This window comes from Trachemys scripta, chromosome 8 (assembly GCF_013100865.1).
Source record: "Trachemys scripta elegans isolate TJP31775 chromosome 8, CAS_Tse_1.0, whole genome shotgun sequence".
Taxonomy (NCBI): Eukaryota; Metazoa; Chordata; order Testudines; family Emydidae; genus Trachemys; species Trachemys scripta.
This window is the reverse complement of record NC_048305.1, coordinates 71668753-71690186: the sequence shown is the minus strand read 5'-3', so window position 1 is coordinate 71690186 and position 21434 is coordinate 71668753. Positions and strand designations below refer to the sequence as shown.

The window sequence follows — 21434 nt, the reverse complement described above, 5'->3', positions numbered from 1 at the left end:
CAGCAATGAGGTAACCATTTTCATGGTAATTTCTTTGGAATTAAATAACTACTTATGTCATGGACATTAAAACCTTTTTGGGCTGCCTCTGAGATTTGAAGTCTGTATTGTTTCCCGGATAAATGTCATTTGAAGTATGAACAGTAGATCTGGTTTGTTTGTTTGTTTTTGTTTTTTTTAGATACTCACTTTACTCCAGCCTCCTCTGTATATAAAAGGAAGAATAAAAGCGACGCTCGTAAGAAGCACTGTGGTCAACATCAGCATACGATGTACCTATGAACATTTAAATAGGTTTAAAAAGAAGGAGTGGTGGTGTATTTTGGAGGGTACTTAGAGGAAACTGTTAGAGTTAGCATTACATTGGCAGGCAAGCAGAGATTACTAGTAAAGACAAAGTCCACTGTAAATAGGAGACAATACCTAACTGAACTCATTGTACTTCACAAGTCCAAATGAAAGTTATGACCTGTTGTGGCACCCCAGGTCAAGAAATAAAGAAGATGTAGTTTAAGGAGCATGACAGTCTCTTGTGTTTTATTCTATTTGTAGTAAGACTAAAACATACAGCTAAACTTTTATGTAGAGTTTTTTTGCCCACCTGGAACCAAATCTCCTTCCCAAACAACGAATGAGGCCAAACTGGTTTGAAGAATCTGGCAACAATAACACCAATACTAACTGTAGTCATCCATGCCACAAACATTAATGAAGCTGAAGGAGAAAATATTCACATGTGAAAATTTGGTTACAACACTGGATATGAACACAATTGACCAAATATTGCAGGGGACAAGCTTCAAAATGTAACTTTAGAAGAACATAAGAGTAGAGGGTCAAATCCTTCTGGTACTTGGTTCAAAAATGCCTCACATATTGGTGTACTCTTGCTATGTTATATATCTATTTTTGAGCTGAAACCAGTCAATAATAGGACTAATCTGTATTGATAGCACTGTAGAGAGATCGGTGCCAGGTCAGGGAAAGCACATGCACTAAGATATAGATTTCACTTCCAAACCAGAGGGCAGCCTATTGCTGCCTCCATGAGCTGGTTCACTGTGCAATAGCACAAGTCAAAACAGAGGCAGTAATGAGCAGCCTGTGCTTCATCTGCTGACCACAGGTTTTTTGGTGAGCAACTACACAGAGAATTTTTGAGTTAGATTTTAGTATCAAAAGTTTAACGGGTTAATTCAAAACAGGTCTTTCTATGACAGAAAGTAGAATTTCCATTCAGCTCTTTATGGACTTGTTTCAAAACCAATTAATGTGAACGGAGAGACTCCCATTAACTTCAATGGGCTTTGGCTCAGGCTCCAAACCAACACCTAATGAGTGTCTCATGGTTAAGGCTGCGTGTCTGTCACGGAGGTCATGGAACTCATGGATTCCGTGACCTCCATGACTTCTGCAGCTGAGCCAGGCAGCCCCTGGTCCAGCAGCAGTTTGGGTGTGTGGGAGGGAGCTCAGGCAGAGGTTCGGGGTGCAGGGTGGCGCTTACCTGGGGGGGCTCCCTCTGGCATGTCCCCGCAGCTCCTAGGTGGAGGAGCCAAGGGGCTCCATGCGCTGCCCACACCCACAGGAGCTGTCTCCCCAGCTCCCACTGGCTGCGGTTCCCAGCCAATGGGAGCTGGTGCTTGTGGCAGGAGCAGCACATGGAGCCCCCCTGGCCACCCCTCCCCGTAGGAGCTGCGAGGACATGCTGGTTGGAGCCAGGTAGGGAGCCTGCCAGCCCCACCAACCCTACCCTGCACAGAAGGGGTCCCAGGCCACACACCACACCTGCAGTGGTCCCGGACCACCACCACCACCACCCCCCAGTCTCCCCGCCCAAAGTTTTAGTTAAGGGTATATAGTAAGAGTCACGGACATGTCACAGGCCATAAATTTTTGTTTACTGCCTGTGACCTGTCCATGAGTTTTACTAAAAATACCTGTGACTAAAATGTAGCCTTACTCATGGTACACACATTTATTTTATATAGTATTGGAAAAAGGGAACTTCAAAATAGAGATGCAATTCTAAATTTAGACTGTCAAGTCATAAAAATAAGACAACAAAATTCCTTTAAAACAAGGGAGCTAGTAATACACTTGACAAATGAGTAAAACAAGTTCCTCTCTCTGGATGAGTAGAATCCTGCAAAACCATGTTACAGTTTGTCAGGTTTTTTTAAAATTGGGGGGGTGGGGTGGTTCCTACTTTTCCCCTAGTTTTCCAAACCAGCTCTTATATCAGGAGAAGCAGATACCCCAGTGGACTGACACACCACAGGAAATAGTGTAAATCTTTACAAAATTTGCATCCTTCTTTCTGCAATCAACAGTAGCTTCTTCAGCACTGGGAAAATCTAGTATTTGCTGTTAGAACTGTAACTTGCCATGGAGTTTAAGAAGAAGTGGAGAGCGGGATCCCCCTACATCCTTTGGAGAGTCTGTGACATTGTACATTCCATTGGTGATCAGAGGCTGACGATGATGTTTGTGAATTAGACCTCCTATGCAAAGATACAGAGTAGTTTATAGACAGTTAATGAAAGTTGCTGTGCTTGTATCCCTTCCCCTCCTATCCTTTGTTTACAATTCAGTGAGCATTATGTGTTGTAGGGGGATGGCGATTGTGTTTGTAAATTTCACCTCTGCAGATTCTGATTGGAATATTTTGGATTAAACTCTGCCCGTCCCCCTCCCCCCAAGATTTTTTTCAAAAAAATATGAACATGCATAATCTACCTAAAGAAAAGATATCACTCTCTATTAGATCTATAGGGTTTTGAAGAGCATCTTGTATACAATGCTATTTAGTTTCCATTTTAGTTTAATCCCTATTAAAAATTGTATAGGATTCTCTCTCAAGAATACTACTCCAAGCACCAGATGGTTATGGAACACATTTATATTAAGAGCAAACCAGATTTTTGTTACATTTCCAGAGATGAGCCAGAGCTCATCACATTAAGGTCATTTTCACTGGTTACATGTGAAACTTGCGACAGAAGTCAGATTACTTCTCATGTTTATTTTTAATACATCTTATAGGGGATAGTCCTTGTTTAGCATGGTTTGAGAAATGTGATTATTTAACCATATCTTCAATCAGACTTACCCTCACTCGCTTCCCCATCTGCCAGAAATATGTAATAATTAGCATCTAGATTAAACCTCCCTTTATAAGCAGGAAGACGAAGGTTTCTTCTGAAAGAGCACTGAACAAGTCCGTCAGCCAGCCTCCATGAGATATCTTCAAGGCCATTCTATGAAACATACAATGAACATTTAATACTCATTGTGTGGGGTCTTTCAAACTTGAAAACAAATTTACTCCACTCCTTCCTCCAGACCAGTGATTTTGGCCTGGCTCTACTTGACCAATGTTGGACAATGAGCCAATGTTCACTGACTCTTAACAGCCCATATCATAAAAAGAGTTAGCTGCACCAGCATAGTCAGTGATGCCAGCAAGAATCTGAGAGTTCTCTTGATGTGGTAGGCTTCTAGGCAACAGCTGCAGGGACATGCTTTCACACACTACATTTTAGGGCATGGTCTTCAAAATGGTGACTAACAAAGTTGTCTTACACGGGTGTATTTACAGAAAGCTATTTTAAAAAAAGACAATAGATGCACAGGAGCACTGTGAGGTTAAATTACTTGCTCAAGGTCACACAGAAGGCATAAGGGTAAAGACAGAGTGCTTCCCTGGATAACAGAATCAGGAAGTTTGCATTGTATTACCCGTTTGTCTGCCATCTCAGCGTGACCTTGAGCAAGTCACTTCCCTGCTACCATTTTTACTCTCAGTTAACCTTTTGTAGAGTCACTGCAGGGCTCTCGAAAAATCACTGAGGCTACATCTTCACTAAAGGGTGGGGGTCGATTTAAGATATGCAAATTCAGCTACGCGAATAGCGTAGCTGAATTTGATGTATCGCAGCTGACTTACCCCACTGTAGGGATGGCGACAAAATCGACCTCTGCGGCTTCCCGTCGACGGCGCTTACTCCCACCTCTGCTGGTGGAGTAAGAGCGTCGATTCGGGGATCGATTGTTGCGTCCCGATGGGACGCGATCAATCAGTCCCCGAGAGGTTGATTTCTACCCGCCGATTCAGGCGGGTAGTGTAGACCCAGCCTTACACTGTGGAGTTCCATCAGCAATGGTAGGAGATTCTTAGAAAGTTTCCCTAGCATAGACTGGGCAACAACAGAACTACCTCACAGGTTGTTCAAATAGAAATAATAAAGAAGCCAGCAACAGATCCGGGTCTCAACATTTCTTATGCATCAGAAATAAGCACCTCCTATGTGAGGTGGGTCAGTGAGTCCAGAAATGATAAAGACCCCAGGATTTTTCCCTAAGATGGCTACTTATAGAACTACTGCCTTACTAGCTTCATTCAAAGCTACTGGATTTTAAAAAGACTACATCAGTGAAATATTGACAAATTAGAACCCAGCTGCATGCAAAGTGTCTTAACTGTCACACACCATACCTCTGAGTCCAACACAGGAGGAATTCGCCCACTAAGATAAGCTGTGTTTACATTAATACGGTGATCTTCATTAATACACAGATATGCATCATCGTCACCCTGAAAATAAAAGCATTTTCCCCCAATTTAGATTGTAATTATAGGCAAAGCTATATGCAGATGAATGGTTTATTCCAAGCTCTCCTTTCCACCTGCACTATACCCGGAGTAACTTCATTGCCATTACAGCAAGTTTACAATGGTACAACTAAACTGAGAGTCTGGCCTGAAGAGTTGAAAGTTTGAACTTTCAAATGGAATCAAATGGAAAAACTACTTTTTTTTTAATGACATTGGCTAGAAATATACAAGGTATTAAAAGTTATTTAATTGCACGCCATATGCCAATACCAATCTTTGCATTGTTAAGTTGAAGAAGATAATGTTATAGTTAAAAAGTTTACTCCAACACAATACACCCTACACTGCAAGATATAGTGCTTGAAAATGATAAAGGCTTACCACCAGGGGTCAGTGGTACACGTACTTTTAAAAGTATTTATGCAGTGAGCACCAGGATAGTCTGTAAAATGGTTTGATCCTAGTATCTGACAGCCCATTGACAGTGTTTTGGGGATGCTAAAAGTGTTTTCATCTAGACCTTTTGAATATCAGTGCCAAAAAGGGGTGGGATTTTAATTCAAATGAGTAACTTGTTTATAAATCTGACAAAGTGGGTATTCACCCACGAAAGCTTATGCTCCAATACATCTGTTAGTCTATAAGGTGCCACAGAACTCTGTCGCTTTTTACAGATCCAGACTAATACGGCTACCCCCTGATACTTGTTTATAAATAAAATTTTTCTATTACTTTGTAGAAAAAGTATCCCCATCCACATTGCCAGAGTCACAAATACTTCTAGGAGTATTAATAAATACCTCTGATTATTTAAGCTAAGTAGATCAATTTACATCATCAAATTATGTGATTAAAATGGAATTAACTGTTGAGGTCAAAGAAGAGAATGTTATTTCTTCCTATATTTGTAGAGTGAAGAACTACTTTTTCTTGTGACAATGCACACATAGAAATGCTTTAAGAACGTTACTCTGTTCAGTAAGGAAGTTAGATATACAGACTAGTGCATGATCCTCTTGCACATTGTAACTCTCTTCAGCCATAAGAATCTCCAAAGGGCTTTCGGGAATGACTGCATCCACCCCTGAACTGCATACTTATTTTGGACAGAAACCACAGTGAACATACAGAGCACCTTACAGAGATTCCTTTTAAGATAGGCAGTGGAGACCACCACCTCTAACTGCAACTACCCAGGAATTTAGTTATGCTACAATGTAACTGTCTGGAATTTGACCAAGAGACAGAAGGCAAGTTCTCATTCTTTCAGAGAGCGCCAGAGGAACTTAAATGAAACTGTTTAGTCCGGGACTACATGTTTCTATCCATACCGGTAAGAGGCCACCTCCATCCAGCAGTGCTCTCGAGCACCACATGGGAGTAATTATTAGTGGGCAAAGTCCCACTATCACCTTTTCAGTTTCTCGTAAAGGGTTCTCATCTGACTACTACTCAGGCTCAGGTCTATTTAATTTATAAAGTCTGATGGACATGCAGCTGAGAATGGTGGGGCTACACCAGTCTTCATCCTCAATTTCTTGACTAAGAATAAATTATGTATTTTGTTGTGCTACTTGGATGGCATAGGAAATACTGTAAAAGGGATACTCACCATCCACTGGTCATGAGATAATGCAAAGGCTATATATCCTTCACTAGGACCACTCATTTCAATAAGTACCGAGTGGTTATTTTGTTTGAAGGACAGAAAGAAACAATAGGCAGTCCCAGGATCACATTTTGGAGGATTTCTTATGCAGAACTTTGTAATTCCACAGCCAGAGGCATTAAACTGGACAGACAAGTAGAAAATTAAGTTAACAAACAAGCTGGTCATTCTCCACCCCACCCCACCCACAACTAAAATTACTAAAGTCTCAACTAATATAGAAGTGAAGATCTACACAGAAAATGCATAAAGAAACCCCTCTTCTTCTCCCCAACCCCACATAACCAATAATTACTAACCAGGATTAGAATTCACTGTGGTGGTAGTTATTAAATTGTGAGCTTTGAATTCACCAATAAGTTTAAATGAAAGAGTTCGACATCATAGTGGTAACAAGGCTATAATTTGGAAGTGTAATACAATCCCCTCCTATTCAAAGACATTTCTTCTGTTTAATAAAATAAGTTATAATTAACTCAAGTAAAAAGTTTCTATATACTTTTCAGACTTCCTGGTGTCTCACTTTCCCTAGACTATTCCAAGTCATTAACAGCCCCATAGTGCTTAAATTATTAGAAAGATGCTCCTGTGGACTCTTACAAACCTGAAATAACACATTCTGGGGAGAGAAAAAAAGTGTATTTTTTCCTGAATGGTTGGTTAAAAACCCACCAAGAAAAGTTAAGCTGCACAAATGCCCAATACATAGCATCGGGGGGAGGGATAGCTCAGTGGTTTGAGAATTGGCCTGCTAAACCCAGGGTTTGAGTTCAATCCTTGAGGGGGCCACTTAGGGATCTGGGGCAAAAATCAGTACTTGGTCCTGCTAATGAAGGCAGAGGCTGGACTCTATGACCTTTCAGGGTCCCTTCCAGCTCTATGAGATAGGTATATCTCCATATATTTAACTTTGAGTACTTTAAATACAACAAATTCAGAACAAGCATGTTCAAGATAGCAGTAAGTGGAAAAGTTGTCATATTGCTAAACCTGGTCATGTTCAATGAGAATACTATTGCCCAACTTTAATTAGAATTTCAAGAACCAGTAATGGAAGTCCAAACAAAGACAAACCCATGTGAACAAGCAGTTATAAATTAAGCTTACCCACTCATATATAGAAATCTACTTTGTTCCTGCCCACCCACACCTTCATTTTATTAAACTTGAGTTTTATTTATACAGAACCACAGGTCAGCATCACTCTTTATACATAAAGCATGACATGACTCCCCAGATGAGCTTAGGTATTTGTCTTTTCACCTTCTTACTAAATGGTGCTTGAGCTGAGTTTCCCTCCCCCACTCCTTTTCTCTCAACATCTCAATAGTTAATAATCTGATAGAGACACATGGTGGGTGAGGTAATATTTTGTATTGGACCAACTTCTGTTGGCGAGAAAGACAAGTTGAGACAAAGAGAGAGAATTGGTCCAATAAAAGATATTACCTCACCCACCTTGTCTCTCTAATATCCTGGGACTAACCTGGCTACAACAACACTGCATACAATAATCTGATAAGTCATTTCCCATCTTCCACCTTCTGTCAACACAGTGGCTAAGAAAGCCGTAACTGCAGCCCTACTTGGGAAAAACTCCTATTGAAGCCAGGCATAAGAACTGAATAAAGTTTGCAGAATGTAGTTCATAATAGAGAAATATACCCACTGATTTTGTTAGATGGAAAACTGGCTGTGAAGTTGGTAGAGTCTCTGGTGTAATACTTGTAGGTGTCGTCAAAGGTGGTGCATTAGGTTGGGAAATGACGGGACCAGGAATCTTCACCCAAAAGATTTTATATTTCTCTACAACTGTGGCTCTGAAGGGCAGGGAGGAAGCCACACAAATATTCATTTAGTACTTGCACACCCCTCACAGTACTGAATTACTAAATAATGCTTTACAAAAAAGGAGGGAGAAACTCCTTTATTTAGCTGGCCAAAAAGAAACATACTTGTCATACAACTAATCTCTCCAAACTTGGCATCTACACAGGTACCTGATGAGTATTTTGGGGGGGATGAGGGAGAACCCTCCAGCCAGAAGGATCCACCACACAGCAGATCAAGCTTCAGAAATGGATTCAAGGCAGTCACTTCTCAGCTGCCTGCTGCATAACTTGCAGCATCACAGAAGGGTGGGATTTAATTTCTATTTCAAAACATATGAGTGTCACTGCTCATACCATACATTCTGGGTCCAAAATGCAGAGCCATACAACGGTAGAGCACGTGTGCAATTTTGGTTAGGAATTACACTAAAATTTACACATCAAAAAAATATTTCTATCACTACATTTGTAAGTCACCCCTTGCCAAGAGACAGGAAAAATCTTAAGTAGTAGGCCATTGTCAGCCAGTAACATGCCTTGCAACTTCCCCATTTCAGAAGAGGAGAAAATGTTGATGATTTTCTTTTTTTTTACCCTCCTTCAGGATTGTAATTTTATTTGGGAAATGCATAAAAAAAGATCTTCTGCCTTGATATTCTCTTCCACAAGGTTCTGTATTAAGATTGCTTCTTGTTTTTATTGTCCTTCCAGATGCAGTAATTGAGCACAGAAGCCAAAAGTTAATCAAGCTAAATAAGAGAACATCAAATATGCTGCTTTCTTGTTGACATGGTACCAGGTGACGGTTGTAGCTGTTGCTGCATCACTAGCGAGTAGGAGATCAACCAACCCCCATCCTATTTTGTGAGCTCCAAACAATATGGGAGTCCATGCCCAGTTTAATGCCAGCTGCCCTGCATACAGTCCAAGTGGAACCATTGACTCTTCATTGAAACCTCCCCAGCTCCTTCCATAGGCAGCAGAGCCCGTTCTTGAGCGGCAGTTGGTGTGGGCAGAAAAGGGAGGAAGCTAACAAACAGTTTCCCCCAGAGACATTTCCTGGGTGCTAATCAATATTTATGACAGATATAACACTATATATTCACCTACTTTGGATTTCTAATAAAGGATCTCCAATATTGTGTTTACTTACAGAAATTGTACATGTTCTGGTGCATCTGTAGGAGCAATCCAATAAGCCTCTACATGGGTCTTTTTTGATTTACTTGTGTGACTGACAGCAGAATTCTGAAACAGATATATCCAGAATCAGAGAGAACCTGCACATAGGAGTCATACAGCAACACTCCTATAGTTATTCTACAAGGCAACGCAATGCACCAGAGATGCAGTTAAATTGAGTCCTGAACAAGCCCATAGACCCACCCCACCTTCCATTGATTTCAATGGAAAGCCTCCATACTGACTTTAGTGGGAAATCAGTTGGGTCCTATGAAAGGGAATCAGTTATAACCTGGCTGTGGCAATTATCAATGTCTGCAATATATGCTATATGGAGTGCTGTGTGTTCTACTTAACACACTAAGATGTAGTGTCTACTTGCTGCGTGCAGAGCCAGTTGGCGCTAACCATTCCACATTAGTGGAAGCTGGAGGCTTTGGCCAGAGCTAACTGCAGAGAGCCACACCTCCATCTGCAAGTCACTGCCCAACTGTGTTGAGCTGCCTGCCTAACCAGAACTAGAAGGGCTAAGAAGCTTAGGCCATGTCTACACTGGGGATTTTAGCTATTGGTGTAGCTACACCAATGCATCTTAGTTCCTGTTTGAAGCACATATCATACCTTTACAAGTCCACATGTCAGGAGCTGAGAAATCCTTTCTTCAGCTAGCATAAAAGAGCCAACTGCAGGGCCTGCCAAGTTCTCTGCATTCCGGGCTTGTATGAAAAATCCTTCAAAAACTGGACCAGATAAACTAACTAAAATAAGGAGGGGGGGGGGGGGAGTAAGATGTTAAGATGTTTCCAATGTAATCTGTAAAGGTGGAAGTGAACAAATATGCTTCCCCTGCCCCCTGAACTCCACGCCTTAGCAATAACCACTGTTTAACATTATTTTAGAGGTTAACTGTGCTGACTTGGATGAACACTCATGAGCATCACCAGGACATTTCAATTTTCTCAGGATGGGGCTGTCTATGGTTCCTTGAACCAGGTAACCACAAGGAATCTACAGAAGGTGAGTGAGGCAAGACAAAGCACTTTCTTTGACCACCGTACTTTACCACAACTGCAATGCTGGACACAATACCTTTTATATGGTCCCCTGGTCTAAATTCGGTCTCATTCACTGATATAGTGTGCTCAGGTGATGGCTGTGGAGAATGTTCATGGCGAGGCATCATACTACTGCAGGCCTCTCTTACTTTTCCATTTGGATAACCAGCCGCAGGAACAGAAAGAAAGGCAAATATCCAAAGAGTGAAAGCCAGTACAGGAGGCTCCATCTGAATAAGTTAAAGTCACACATTATTAACCAACACTGTAAATGCTATGCTGTTTATAGAGTAGGAAGACTAATGTTGGTCTTTAGTAGACATGATTAAATTTAAATTAAATAAAAAAAAGGTTTGCAAACATCTTAACAAGCGAAGGCACCAGGTTCAAGAATCATAGCAAACTGGAGTATCGAGACAATTGCCAGGCATTCATGAGATTGTTTATAGACACCAAGCATTTAACAAAATTTTAGTATGAATGATTTGTTCAAGAACTCCTGTGGTTGTGGCAGATCATCCAGTCATGTGGTGCTGTTTGTCCTCTCTGACCAGATTTGTGTTGTGGATGGGCTACCATTTAAAGCAAGGTCTATGTTTATTTTCTCCTTTTAAAATAGCCCTTTCACAACTTTCAGTAGAGTTTTTTCTACCTTCCTGCTGATATTTATGGGTCTTCTCAACAGTGGAGAGAAGATGGGACCATGAGCAATAGCCCCCAAACATGTGTGGGCTCATCCTTTGCTTCTTCTATATTCATAGACTTTGAGTGAGTATACTTGGCACTTATTACACGGTACAGGACACTCCTCACTTTCCTTTTTGATTTTCAAAATGCTTCACAAAACACTAACATTCTCACATATGTAAATATCATCCCTGTTTTACAGATGGGGAAACAGAGGGAGAGAGATTATGTGACATGATCAAGGCTGCAAAGAATCTTCATCCTGGGAGTATAACTCAGGAATTCCTGCTTTCCAGTCTCGTGCTCAGCCCATGCTACAATCTTCAGTCAGCTCTAGAAAAGATAAGTCAGCCTCAAGCAGAGACTGGACTCAAAACCCTCCCTACATGGCATTACACCCTCTCTCATCTGACCACTCCAGTCAGATGAAGCCCACCAGTTACATGAGACATAAGCAACTTCAAAAATCAACCTAATAAAATACAAATGCAAAGGATCATAGCATTGAGGAACAACAAAAGCCTATGACAAGTCCAGATGTTTATTAATCAGAGTGACAAAGAAGTCCAAATCTACATCATGCAGTACTGATGGTGAACCAGTCACATAGTATATGTTTATTCCTAAAGATTCCCCAGTGACAAGATCTTCCCCAGTGATTACAATGGCCAAGTAGTGGAAAACATTTCTTTAAAGTCAGATGAAACAAACTATTACTGTGACATCCTAAAAATCAAGCTACTGTTTCAAAGTACAAAGTTCTGACTAGAACTAAACTCTGATCTTATGCTCTAGTAAAATATTTGTCTGTTTATTAGTTTGGGGGGGGGGGGAAAGAGAACTTGTATCTCCATTAGCTACAAACAGGTTTTCCCAAAGCACTCCCCCATGGAATTTGAACGGAGTTGTTCTGGACTTTTTTTCCCCCCACCTTTCATCATGAGAAACAAATATTGATGCAAAGAACCACGATCTTTTAGGACTGAAGATCATGACGAAGGGCAATGTAGATCTGACAGCAGAGGTTTAAAAGAAAAATTTACTTTGTTCTGCCATACTCCCCATTGTGGCAGAAAGAAAGATAGGTCTGGGTTTTTAAATGTTACATTTATGTACAGTCGGATCTTTGATGGGGTTGCTATTCTGCATGTTAAGCAGAACATTGTAAATAAAAAGTTTTCAATTATTATGAAGAAATTGTTCAAAGTAAAAATACATTTGATACTGATTTTGCCTCATCCTTGTGTTTCCTTGCATTATGGTACTGTTACATGAACATTATTTGTATACACAATACATTCTGTACTTACAGGTATAAGGTAGACATTTGATATTATGCACAATATTGTTCTAAGACAGATGCTGAGGGTGGCAGCATTATTTCAGGGTGTACTCATTAAATGTTATCTGGGTTTTGACATGTACCTGGTGCATCTTTACCATATGACGAAAAGAACTTGTTTCTACTATGGTCAAACAAAATGGTAAGAAAGACTCTTGAAATCTTCACCCTCACTGAGACATCAAGGTTGAAAGCAGATTACCAGAGAGTAGAGTGCCCCCGTTCAACTGTGTAGGGGAGACATACCCAAGTCAGAAATATACTAATGTGAGGTCCAAAGATCTGCTTTCTGGGGAAGTACAGTCTATTTTACACAAATAGATCAGAAAACTGAGTTATGTGCTTAGGAAGCTTCCTATGGATGTAAAGATAACACAGGCACAGCACCATTTCTCAGATAAGATGAGCCCTGCCCTCTGATAAAAGAGAAACCAGAAAGGCTACAAGGCCAGAGTAACCATTAGAACAGGGGTTCTCAAACTTCATTGCACCGCGACCCCCTTCTGACAACAAAAATTATTACATGACCCCAGGAGTGGGGACTGAAGTCTGAGCCCGGGGGGGGAGGAGGGAGAGGAGGCGCAGCCCAAAGACCAAGCCCAGGGCTGAAACTGAAGCCCAAGTACTGCTTCCCAGAGCTGAGGCCCCTGGGCTTTGACCCCAGGGGGTGAGACTTTGGGTTCAGCTCTAGGCCCTGGCAACCCCATTAAAACAGGGTCACAACCCACTTTGGGGTCCTGACCCACAGTTTGGGAACTGCTGCTCTAGAAGAATGTAATATTAGCTCTTTTCCCAGAGTGCTGGATGCAATTGTACAAAACAATGCAGGATTTGTGCTTCTACATACAGCAAACAGCTCTTATGTTCAGTAAATTTGAGAAAAATCCAGGTCTTCAGAATGGTTATACTCCAGGGACGACGACGACAACCACCACCCTAAAAACAAAACCATTGTTTTCCCTAAGAATACTGAGATACAAGACAGGCTAGTATACAAACTCACTGTATCATCGATTACTTCTAGAGAGCGGATTTCCAAGCTTATTGCAGATGACAAATTAAAATGAATTTAGTGAGCTCCTCCTAGTCCCCATTCGAGCACGTCTCAAAAATCAGTCACAATTCTCAATCACCACCAGAGTTCTGCGCTGGAGGGGCAGAGGAGCACATAGAGGATATAGTATGCAAGAACTAAGTTGCACTGGATTTTTGGTGTAAAGAAAGTTTGCATAGTCCTTGTTGAAATCACAGTATGATGGCTCAAGTCACTGCAACTTTTCCCTCACTGGCATGAGCTCCAAGTAACAGAAGGTATAACAAGCTTCAACATGTTTACAGTTGCCAAGAGATAAGACTTGTATGTGATAAGGCGATAACAAAACAATGTTTAGGGTTCCAGTTTAAATAGTAGATGTGGTACAGATTTTTTTTTTTTTTTTAAATAAAGAGAAGCCAGGGTTGTTCTTCTGCAAACTGAACTGGTAACAATGCTACTTTTTCCCCATAAAGATAAAAATGGCTTTGCAGAGGGGAGAGAAGAGGGAGATGTGAAACAATTGTTATGCTGAACAGTAATTTAAAACGGGAGACGGGGTGGGGAGACATTTACACAGGAATAAGTGAGTTTCTGCTAGATATCCCAATTTTTCTACTAAAATTTATTTGTCCGCAAAACACACCACACACACAGCTAAGTTTCCTAAGAAAGTCCCTTACTTTCTTTGAGTTAAGATTCTTTAACAGCATAACATTTTTCTCAGGGTTCTTCTCCTAGTAACAGGAAGTTATTCTCTGAAACTCAGTTCCTTCTAGTACATGTATATACAGCAGTATTTTGATTCTTTTGGAGATTCACTTTCTGTGGAAAGTCAGAGAGAAGAGGAATTTGGCACTGAAGAGAAGACAATTTTTGTAAGAGGTGAGTCCAACCAAATACCTCAGATTCAAAATTGCCCAAATTCTCTGAAAGGAGTTCAGTGTTTGAAACCCAATCCAAAGCAGGATGTCATGCCAGACACCATTCCACATACACCTCTACCCAGATATAATGCGACCCGATATAACACAAATTCGGATAGAACGCGGTAAAGCAGCGCTCCAGGGGGAGCGGGGCTGTGCACTCCGGTGGATCAAAGCAAGTTCAATATAACACCGTTTCACCTATAACACGGTAAGATTTTTTGGCTCCTGAGGACAGCGTTATATCAGGGTAGAGGTGTAGTAGTAAACCTAAACACCTTGAAGTTTGGGAATTAAAGTGTAGAGCCAAAGATCAATCTCACCTCCAATCTGTTGCATATCTTACCTTCCTTAAGGGAATAGAAAAAACTAGACTAGGAGAGAATATCAAGGAGCTGACTTGCAATAAAGCCTCAGCATAAGTACATTTTGAGACTTGTGACTTGTTTGCCATTAAGTCCATAGCAGTAATAACAGAGACAGAACACTTCACAGCCTTGTGAATATAACACCATTAACCACAAGCCATGAAGGAAAAATTGAATTGCTTGGAAAATTGAATATATATCATCAGTAGGTCAGGATGGCATGATATTCAGAGTTTTAAAGCAATTAGCTAATTAACTTACTGAACCAGTAATAATTGCTTCTGAAAAGTCACCATAAACGATGATGGAAGTACCATAAGATCTCAATAATTCAAATAATGTGTTGAAATCAAGAGTGGTAAGATAACAAACCTGGTAAATCTGTATCAATCTTTAGTAAAATTATGGAACATTTGTATTCACTCAATACAGCCAAACTCTCTGAACCCTTTCTCATGTAACATCTTAATGGAATCTAGAATAGCTACCCTTCCCTCCATAAAATTAATAGGGGTACTTTTTCCAATAATTACAGTTTTCCAGTCAATAGCATAGATTTGCTTTATCATCACAGGCAATTTCCAAAACATGAAGTCATTCATGATATTTGCTAAAAATGAGCAACCATCACAGAAGAAAAATAAAACTCTGAACCAACACATTAAGATTATTGCTACACTTGCCCAGAAGGTGAACAAATTCAAATGTCATAGTCTGTCCAAAAGCTATTAAGTTGCAATAAGTGTATACACAATATACTGTAGCGCTTAAGAGATTTATTTTTCCAGGGTAACAGTGAGATATACTTACATTAAGGAAAGGAATCAAATTAGGAAGGAAAAAAACCACAAACCCAACACCACATTGTTCCTAATCACAGTGCTTTGAAAACACACCAGAAAAGTTAGACTTCATGTGCATCCCATTTTTTGATCAGGCTCTTCTGGGGTAAAAATGCACATAGATCACATTTGAGTTATTTTGTTTGAATACTGTATTTTGTTGTTTATTTTTATAATTCACCATGAAAGGGAAGAGGACTTTCAAAAATTTTAAACATGCCTCCTTCCCCCAACCTGTATTGAATAATTTGGAAGTGATTTGGCAGCTATAAATGTCTTCTAATAAAATGAAAAATAGGATTTAGTTAGATTTTTCCCTCCCAATAGTATGGCTTATTAAATTATTTCCAGCTCAAAAGCAGTGAATTGATTTTTGTCAGCTGATCTCCTAAGGAAAGCTCAATCAGAAGGTCACATTCAATCCAAGACTCTAGATAAGATTTAGTAGCATTTAACTGGGAAAAGACTAGCCCTTAAGCCACACTACAAATAAAACTGAAGGCTACCCACAGCTGGTGCCATACATGAAAAATCCATAGTGACCTTTTAGCAGGAACACACCCATTAGAAGACAGCAGTACGGGATAACTAATATTCTCTAGCGTTTATATTAACTTTAGAGCCATCTATATACAGTTTGAAATGGAAAAACATCTTTGAGTTTAAGGTTTTGTTCACAAGTTAACCAAACTGCACCATCCAAACTGCAGTAAATCATGAGAAGAAAGTCAAGCTGTTTTACCCTAGCTTTTTTACAGTCAGGAAGTATTTTCAAAGTCCAGAAGTATTTTCTTATGACATGGTTGTCCTATATGGTGTGAGCGCTGGCAGACCTTAATGTCAGCAGATTGTTACAGTTAATCATATTATAACTATGTATTCTAGCACAGTAGATTATCAAACTGTTACAGGATTTATATCTTTATTTACAGTGGTTACTTGGGAAATGCTTCAGAACATGCCAGTTAGAGGGGGGCTTTTGTATGTTCATTAAGTAACTCATTTCTATGCAATACACTACTCCTTTTCCACGCTCTCATTAGAGAGAATTGGTAATCCACTAGCTTCAAAATATACTGATCTAAATAAACCCCCACTTGCAGAAGTGTTATACAACAATGCTTCAAACACTGAGCTATAAAAAGTACTGAATCCGGAACTTTCCACAGAGTCCTAAAGCCTTCTAATTATGCAATGTTCAGTATATCATGATATTTGACAGTGCCTGCTTCCTGTCTCTGCTGCCAATCCTAATTCAGGAGGGACTGACTCCCTTTGGAAATGAATATAGCTTAGTTTCCACGTCCATTTCATCCTTCACTTCTCCATGATCAGATTAACCCGATGAACAGTTAATGCCAGCTCTGGTGCTAGTATTTGTGGTATAAACACTTGTTTATTTGGAACAGGACTATGACTATAAAACAAGTTTTACAGAGGTCACCTAAACAGCCAGAAGCTGATAGATAACTTGTAATCAGTACTGGCCTGAGCTGGAGTTGAATTGGAATCTTCAGTCTATTCCCTGAGCCATTTGTTACCCAATGCCTTCCATTTTAAGAAGTCTCCCATAGGATAGGCAAGCCACTCAGGGCTCAAGCAGGAGCCTTCTGTGCTAGAGGCACCTAGCCCCGACTCCTGCACTGAGGACAACCCATGGAAATAGGGTAAACATGTTGGTAGGCTTGCAAGGATTGCCTAAAAACCCAAATATTATTCCCAGGAAGCTAGTGATTTCAGAGGTGAGGAACAGATATTTTGGTTCTAAACAGGATCTGGATTTCCTTCTGGTCTTCTGGGTACCTGTAAGAGACACTCCTGAACAACTGGTGAACTGAAGTCCCTCTCTCTTCAGCTTGTCTGAACTAAGGGGAAACAGCTGTGCTTATTTAGATATGTAATAGAGCAGAGCAAGAGTACCTCTTTACCTGTAACCTCTAACTGATGGAGTTTACAGAGGTCATTTTGATCTCAGAAGAGAGACAGAAGGGTCTGTCCACAAAAGCTGTTTTGATTGAGAAGCCAGATTGTTCATAACAGGACCTGCCAACTTAAAGGTTTATCCCCATTTTAAGTATTGAAGTATCTAGCACTGGCTAAGTCCTTTGGAGAGAGATTGGAAAAATAAGAGATTCTACTTTCATGGACTACAATGACCTTTGGATCAGGCTCTTAGTAGATGTGGGACAGTGAGGACTGAAAGATACTGGATTTGACTTCAGCTATTATCAGGACAACGTATGGTATGAGAATTTTTAGCAGATCACAAGTTGTAAATAAAACAAACCCCAGAAAAGATCTGTTTTTAAAAAATGAAAATGGATTCCTGCTGAATGTGCCCAGCTGTGCCAACATTCCCTCTCCATCCTGCCACACCCAAGCACCATATTGCATTTTTAGAGGGACAATATTCAACATTAATGGGCTAAAAAGATGCACCCATACCTCACCCCTCACACACATTTTTCTAGAGCACTAAAGGCTGTAAGAAGAAGATTAGTATCCTAGGGCCTAATCATTCCTTTTCCCACCTGACATGCGTGTGCACACAAATTACCCCTAGATGAGAGGCCCACTAGGTAGTCAGGTGCCTCTGTAGCACCAGCACTATCCCACCTCCCAGGACATCATGGAGGGTTCTCTGCAAGATAAACAATCTTCAGATGAAGAGAAAAAGTCAGATGGATGCATGGAGAATTTGCAGAAAAAGCAGCAAAGCCTCAGTCTGTGCTATCTTCCATGCCAAACCCCTATACGTGGGGGAATGTTCCTAAAGGGGGCCCTGAAGCAACTGTCAAGGAAGCTCTGAGAGCACGGCCTCATTCAAGCCATACTGCCAGGGATTCAGAGAGGGAACAGAGTACCAGTGCATAACCACCAGCCTCTATACCGGAGGCCCTAGCATCCAGCAGGTCCCACGAGCTCCATGAGGTTTTGTGGGCTGGTTGGGGGGGGGGGGAAAAGAGAGAAATCAACAGCTAGTTCCACTGGCGTGATGACAGAGCTCACCCACCCTTCCCCAAATTGAACAGTCTAGGTTCAAACACTCCATCCCAGAGGAATTTCTTCAGAAGAGGGAGACTGAGCATCTGAATTAGAAACTGGGTGCGCTGCTGTTCAGATTCTGCATGCACTTCCGTGCATATCACACTATGCCATGTTTTCACTATTCTCACAAGGCAACAGGGAACAGAGAGCCCTGCTGTCTGAGCTCCACGTCCCTGAGCAATACAAAGAGAAGGGTTGTGGTCACTTCTGATCCCGTGCCAGCTCTAAAGAACAGAGCAGTCACAAAAAGCAGAAGGACAGCGCTGTTTGCATATTCAGGTTAGCAATAAACTCAGCACCCTGTACTAGTAAGTCACTTAGAAGTTCCAACTTCAAGACTGAGAAATAGGAAGCCAGATACATATTTCACAATCTGGGTGAAAGAAAGAGTTGTATTTCAAAAATTTATTTTATAATAGAGGAAGGTGGTTATATTTTAGTCCTATCATCCTGAGCAGTATAGTATCCCTTTTAAATTAGAAGATCTCTGTATTCTGTCCACATTCTTTGTTAGCTCGCAAAAGACAAATATACATTTCAATGCAAGAGCAGGAATAATCACAGACCAATTCAAGTCTGAGCAAAGGAAAAATTGGGTCTCATTTGCTGTTTGTAGCATGGGACACATTACAAAGTTTTTTATTTCAGTTAACATTAAAGCTGCATACATGGAAGATTAAAAGGTGTCTTTTTAGGGCAAGTCTACACTACGAAGTTAAGTTGACCTAAGTTGCATAACTTAGGTCGACTTATTACGGTGTCTACACCACACTGGGTCGATAGGAGAGACTCTCCTGTCGACTTTCCTGTTGACTGAGAAGCATAAGGTGAGCAATCTGCGGTCAATTTAGCAGGTGTTCACTAGACCCACTAAATCAACTCCCAGTGGATCAATCGCCACAGCATCAATCCACAGTTAGTGTAGACATACCCTTAGAGATACAAAAGCTACACAAAAGAGCAAAGTGCATTAGCTTTAAAATAAAGAAACCTGACATTGTCATTTTTAAAGCCTCCCAAGTTCAACCTACAAACATTTCACATATGCATGTATGTAAAATAGGAAATAGTACACAGGTGAACAAGGAGCTAACCTTGCAACTTGTTGCACATTGGCAGACTGCTGTGCTAGTACAGGATCAGAGCTTTTTTTGTTTTTTTAAGCACACACACATGTTTTTCTGGTACAAATCAGGAAGCTTCTTTGACAACTTGTTCCTGAAAATGCATTTTTGCCTTGCGATTTCATACAATAATTTCTGATTATAATACATATTTTGCTTTGTGCCAGGTAAAATTCATATTTTTTAAAAAGAAAGAAAGGGATAACAACTTAAAAACACAAATATAAGCCATACTTCTTTCAGAACATATTCCACTGAACAGATATAGAAGTGAAAGAGTAGAGAAGAAAGTTCTCTTTTTTCCTTATCCAGTTTACTTTGGTCACTTAATAATACTATGCAAGATTGGGGCTTGCAGCGAACATTTATGCACATGCTTAAAGTTAAAGTTACACACAGGTTTAGAATATGTGCAAGAGGGGAGTCAGCTTTCCCACCTTTGGCTCCAATCCTGCATCCAGTTAATAGGGTCCACTTGTGCTGGTTGAATTACAAGATCAGGGCCTTTGGATAATTTTTCCCTCCCTCACAGGAATAGAGAAGAGAGTTTTCTTTAAAAAAATAATAATAATAATGATAAAAAAAGACACAATTGTAAAACACTTAGAGGCAATTTTATTTTTTTTAAAAGTCAAAATTGTTTCAATATAAAGTAGGCTGAAATTTAGTTTAAATAGTATCTCTGTACTATTTCAAACTTACAGCAATGAACATGCTTACTAAATAATTAGACCTCTTTGAAGTCTTCTGTGAAAGGCATTGTATAAACATTTTTATTATAAAACATTAAATGCAAAGCATTTTCATTTATTTTATAATGGTTAGAAACATAGCTTTCTCTTTGCACATGTTGTCTTAAGAAATTTAAACTTTAGTATAATATAGAAACAATGCTGGAAGTGTATGGCATTAAAATAGTTAAGCTTTTGAATGAACACAAATTCTGGACTTCCAGAAAAACTTTATATATATAAAACTTAAAATAAAAAAAATTATATTCTCTGCAGATACCAAATTATAATAATTGAATTTTGCTATACATACCTACAGTTCTCTATAGTACAAGGAACACAGAAACTGAGCCCTCCCCCACCCCATCAACATACATTTTTTAAAAATTCTATTTACAGTTATTACTTTCTAATCACAGAAAAGCAATCATTAACCTTATGCCTGACCTACAGTATCGCAACAGAAGCTCTTGAACCAGACTGTAGGACACCTGTTCTTTACTTGCTACATACACCTTGCTCAACATAAAGCAGTCACTTCTCCCAGTACCACAAACACTCTTAAAACTAGTATTTTGGTAAATGGTTTTCAAAGCATTTTGGCTACCAAGAGAATCTTAACATCATGCTTACCTTATCAAATCATGCAGAATGCTCTAGCCAGACTTCCTGCTTTCTGACAAGTTGTATCATACTTCAGCAGAGGGGTGGAGCCAAACAGCTTTTTAATCAGAAGCGAACAGACCCTAGGGAAAGCTTGTTAAAGCAAGCAGGAGGTTAGGAAGAAAGGGAAAAAAATAGTAATGCTTTAAATTAACTCTTAGAAATACCTGTCTTAATAAATTGTCATAAAAATTTACCACACCACATATAAGGTCTACTTTACTTCCCTTTACCCTAATGAAAAATACATGATATTTTACTCACTCTGGGGGAAAAAACACTCTTCTTAGGCAAATAGGCAAGAAGAATTTTGGCAG

At 40.0% G+C, this 21434-nt stretch overlaps 1 protein-coding gene across 4 annotated transcripts in view; it reads right to left on the bottom strand.

Annotated features, from left to right (window-relative positions):
• Nucleotides 1–21174, bottom strand: part of LOC117881264 (putative ferric-chelate reductase 1) — a 28184-nt gene extending 7010 nt beyond the window's left edge. The window contains exons 1-12 of one of the 4 annotated variants that reach the window (XM_034778286.1): nucleotides 21088–21174; nucleotides 20161–20274; nucleotides 10388–10583; nucleotides 9920–10056; nucleotides 9270–9364; nucleotides 7954–8104; nucleotides 6228–6407; nucleotides 4496–4594; nucleotides 3110–3257; nucleotides 2385–2501; nucleotides 602–714; nucleotides 190–276 (exon numbers count right to left, since the gene is read on the bottom strand). In XM_034778286.1, the coding sequence (XP_034634177.1) occupies nucleotides 190–276; nucleotides 602–714; nucleotides 2385–2501; nucleotides 3110–3257; nucleotides 4496–4594; nucleotides 6228–6407; nucleotides 7954–8104; nucleotides 9270–9364; nucleotides 9920–10056; nucleotides 10388–10583 (1323 nt within the window). In that variant the 5' untranslated portion in view covers nucleotides 20161–20274; nucleotides 21088–21174. Of the gene's footprint in view, nucleotides 1–189; nucleotides 277–601; nucleotides 715–2384; nucleotides 2502–3109; nucleotides 3258–4495; nucleotides 4595–6227; nucleotides 6408–7953; nucleotides 8105–9269; nucleotides 9365–9919; nucleotides 10057–10387; nucleotides 10584–20160; nucleotides 20275–20905; nucleotides 21060–21087 lie in introns of those variants that run through there. The other 3 variants (XM_034778287.1, XM_034778289.1, XM_034778288.1) reach the window with 3 other exon arrangements.
• Between the last annotated feature and the right edge of the window lie 260 nt (nucleotides 21175–21434).